Below are 1213 nucleotides of genomic sequence, written 5' to 3' on the forward strand. Positions count from 1 at the left end.
GCTTTTTTTCCTTTTTTTACACTTATGTTTTAAAAAATGTTTTATTTCAGAGAGTATGACGAGGAGGCCCTGATTCTCGACATTGCCGAAGTAAGTAGCATAACATTCCCATTGCATGCATATGCTAACGTATACATATAAGTGGTATTGCAAAACTGATTATACATACACAAACACAAATATCATATAAAAACTGGTTTAACATATTCTAAAAAAACACTATTAACCACCGTGGTTTCGAACCTACTCACCAGTACCTTTTTCTTAATACAGGTGTCATTCTAATTATCAATAACAGCAACACTGCTAATAATTCTATGAACACACTATAATGCCTTCGATCTTATTAACAGCAAAGCCAACAAACCATCAGTATTCCTTTCACACTGTCACCACTTGCCACTCTCCCCACTCCCCTTCAGGAGCCTGAGGATGAGGTAGACTACGCCGTCGAGGACCACCTGCGTGTTGTGTTCCGAGAGTCAGCTGGGGAGGCCAACGAGGTCGATGCTGTCAAGTTGCAGTGCATGCTCGACCAGATCTTCCCTTGTAAGGCCTTTTTGCTGTTTATATATTTGGCTTTTGTATTTCATTATTTTGATTTGGTAGGATTTTTTTTTCACTTAACCATGCAAGGAATCACGTACTTATTCTGATCTTAATCTCAGATTGCAATACTTAAACCAGTTTCTCTCTTGGTAATTCATTCTCGATGTACTTAAACCGATTTCACCTTTTACACCTTATACTTAAACCAATTTCACCTTTTACACTTATACTTAAATCAATTTCACCTTATACGCCTTTTACTTAAACCAATTTCACCTTTTACACCTTATACTTAAACCAATTTCACCTTATACGCCTTTTACTTAAACCAGTTTCACCGATTCCACAGCATATACCTAAACCAATTTCTCTCTCAGCGACTCCACATCTTTACAGAAACCAATTTCTGTCCTAGCGACTTCACACTTTATACCTAAACCAATGTCTCTCCTAGCGACTCCACGCTTTATACCTAAACCCACTTCTCTCTCAGTAAATTCACTCTCGACCACACACACCTCTCCAGCTGCAGGTTTTGCTGACTCGCTCGACTGCACGCGGAGTCTCCTTGCCATGATGGACGCCGATTTCTCCGGGACAGTCAATTTTTACGAATTCGAAGCGCTTGTTTCTTCCCTCAGGCGCTGGGTGGTGAGTTCGAGAA

The 1213-nt window shown here is 40.0% G+C and overlaps 1 protein-coding gene across 1 annotated transcript in view; it reads left to right on the forward strand.

Annotated features, from left to right (window-relative positions):
* LOC119589184 (calpain-B-like) overlaps positions 1-1213 on the forward strand; it is a gene marked incomplete at its 5' end in the record, with an annotated part of 12659 nt that overhangs the window by 8982 nt on the left and 2464 nt on the right. Inside the window, 3 exon segments of the mRNA XM_037937780.1 lie at positions 51-90; positions 423-549; positions 1076-1200. Coding sequence (XP_037793708.1) covers positions 51-90; positions 423-549; positions 1076-1200 — 292 coding nt within the window.

Source organism: Penaeus monodon, chromosome 25 (genome assembly GCF_015228065.2).
Source record: "Penaeus monodon isolate SGIC_2016 chromosome 25, NSTDA_Pmon_1, whole genome shotgun sequence".
NCBI classification, from domain to species: domain Eukaryota; kingdom Metazoa; phylum Arthropoda; class Malacostraca; order Decapoda; family Penaeidae; genus Penaeus; species Penaeus monodon.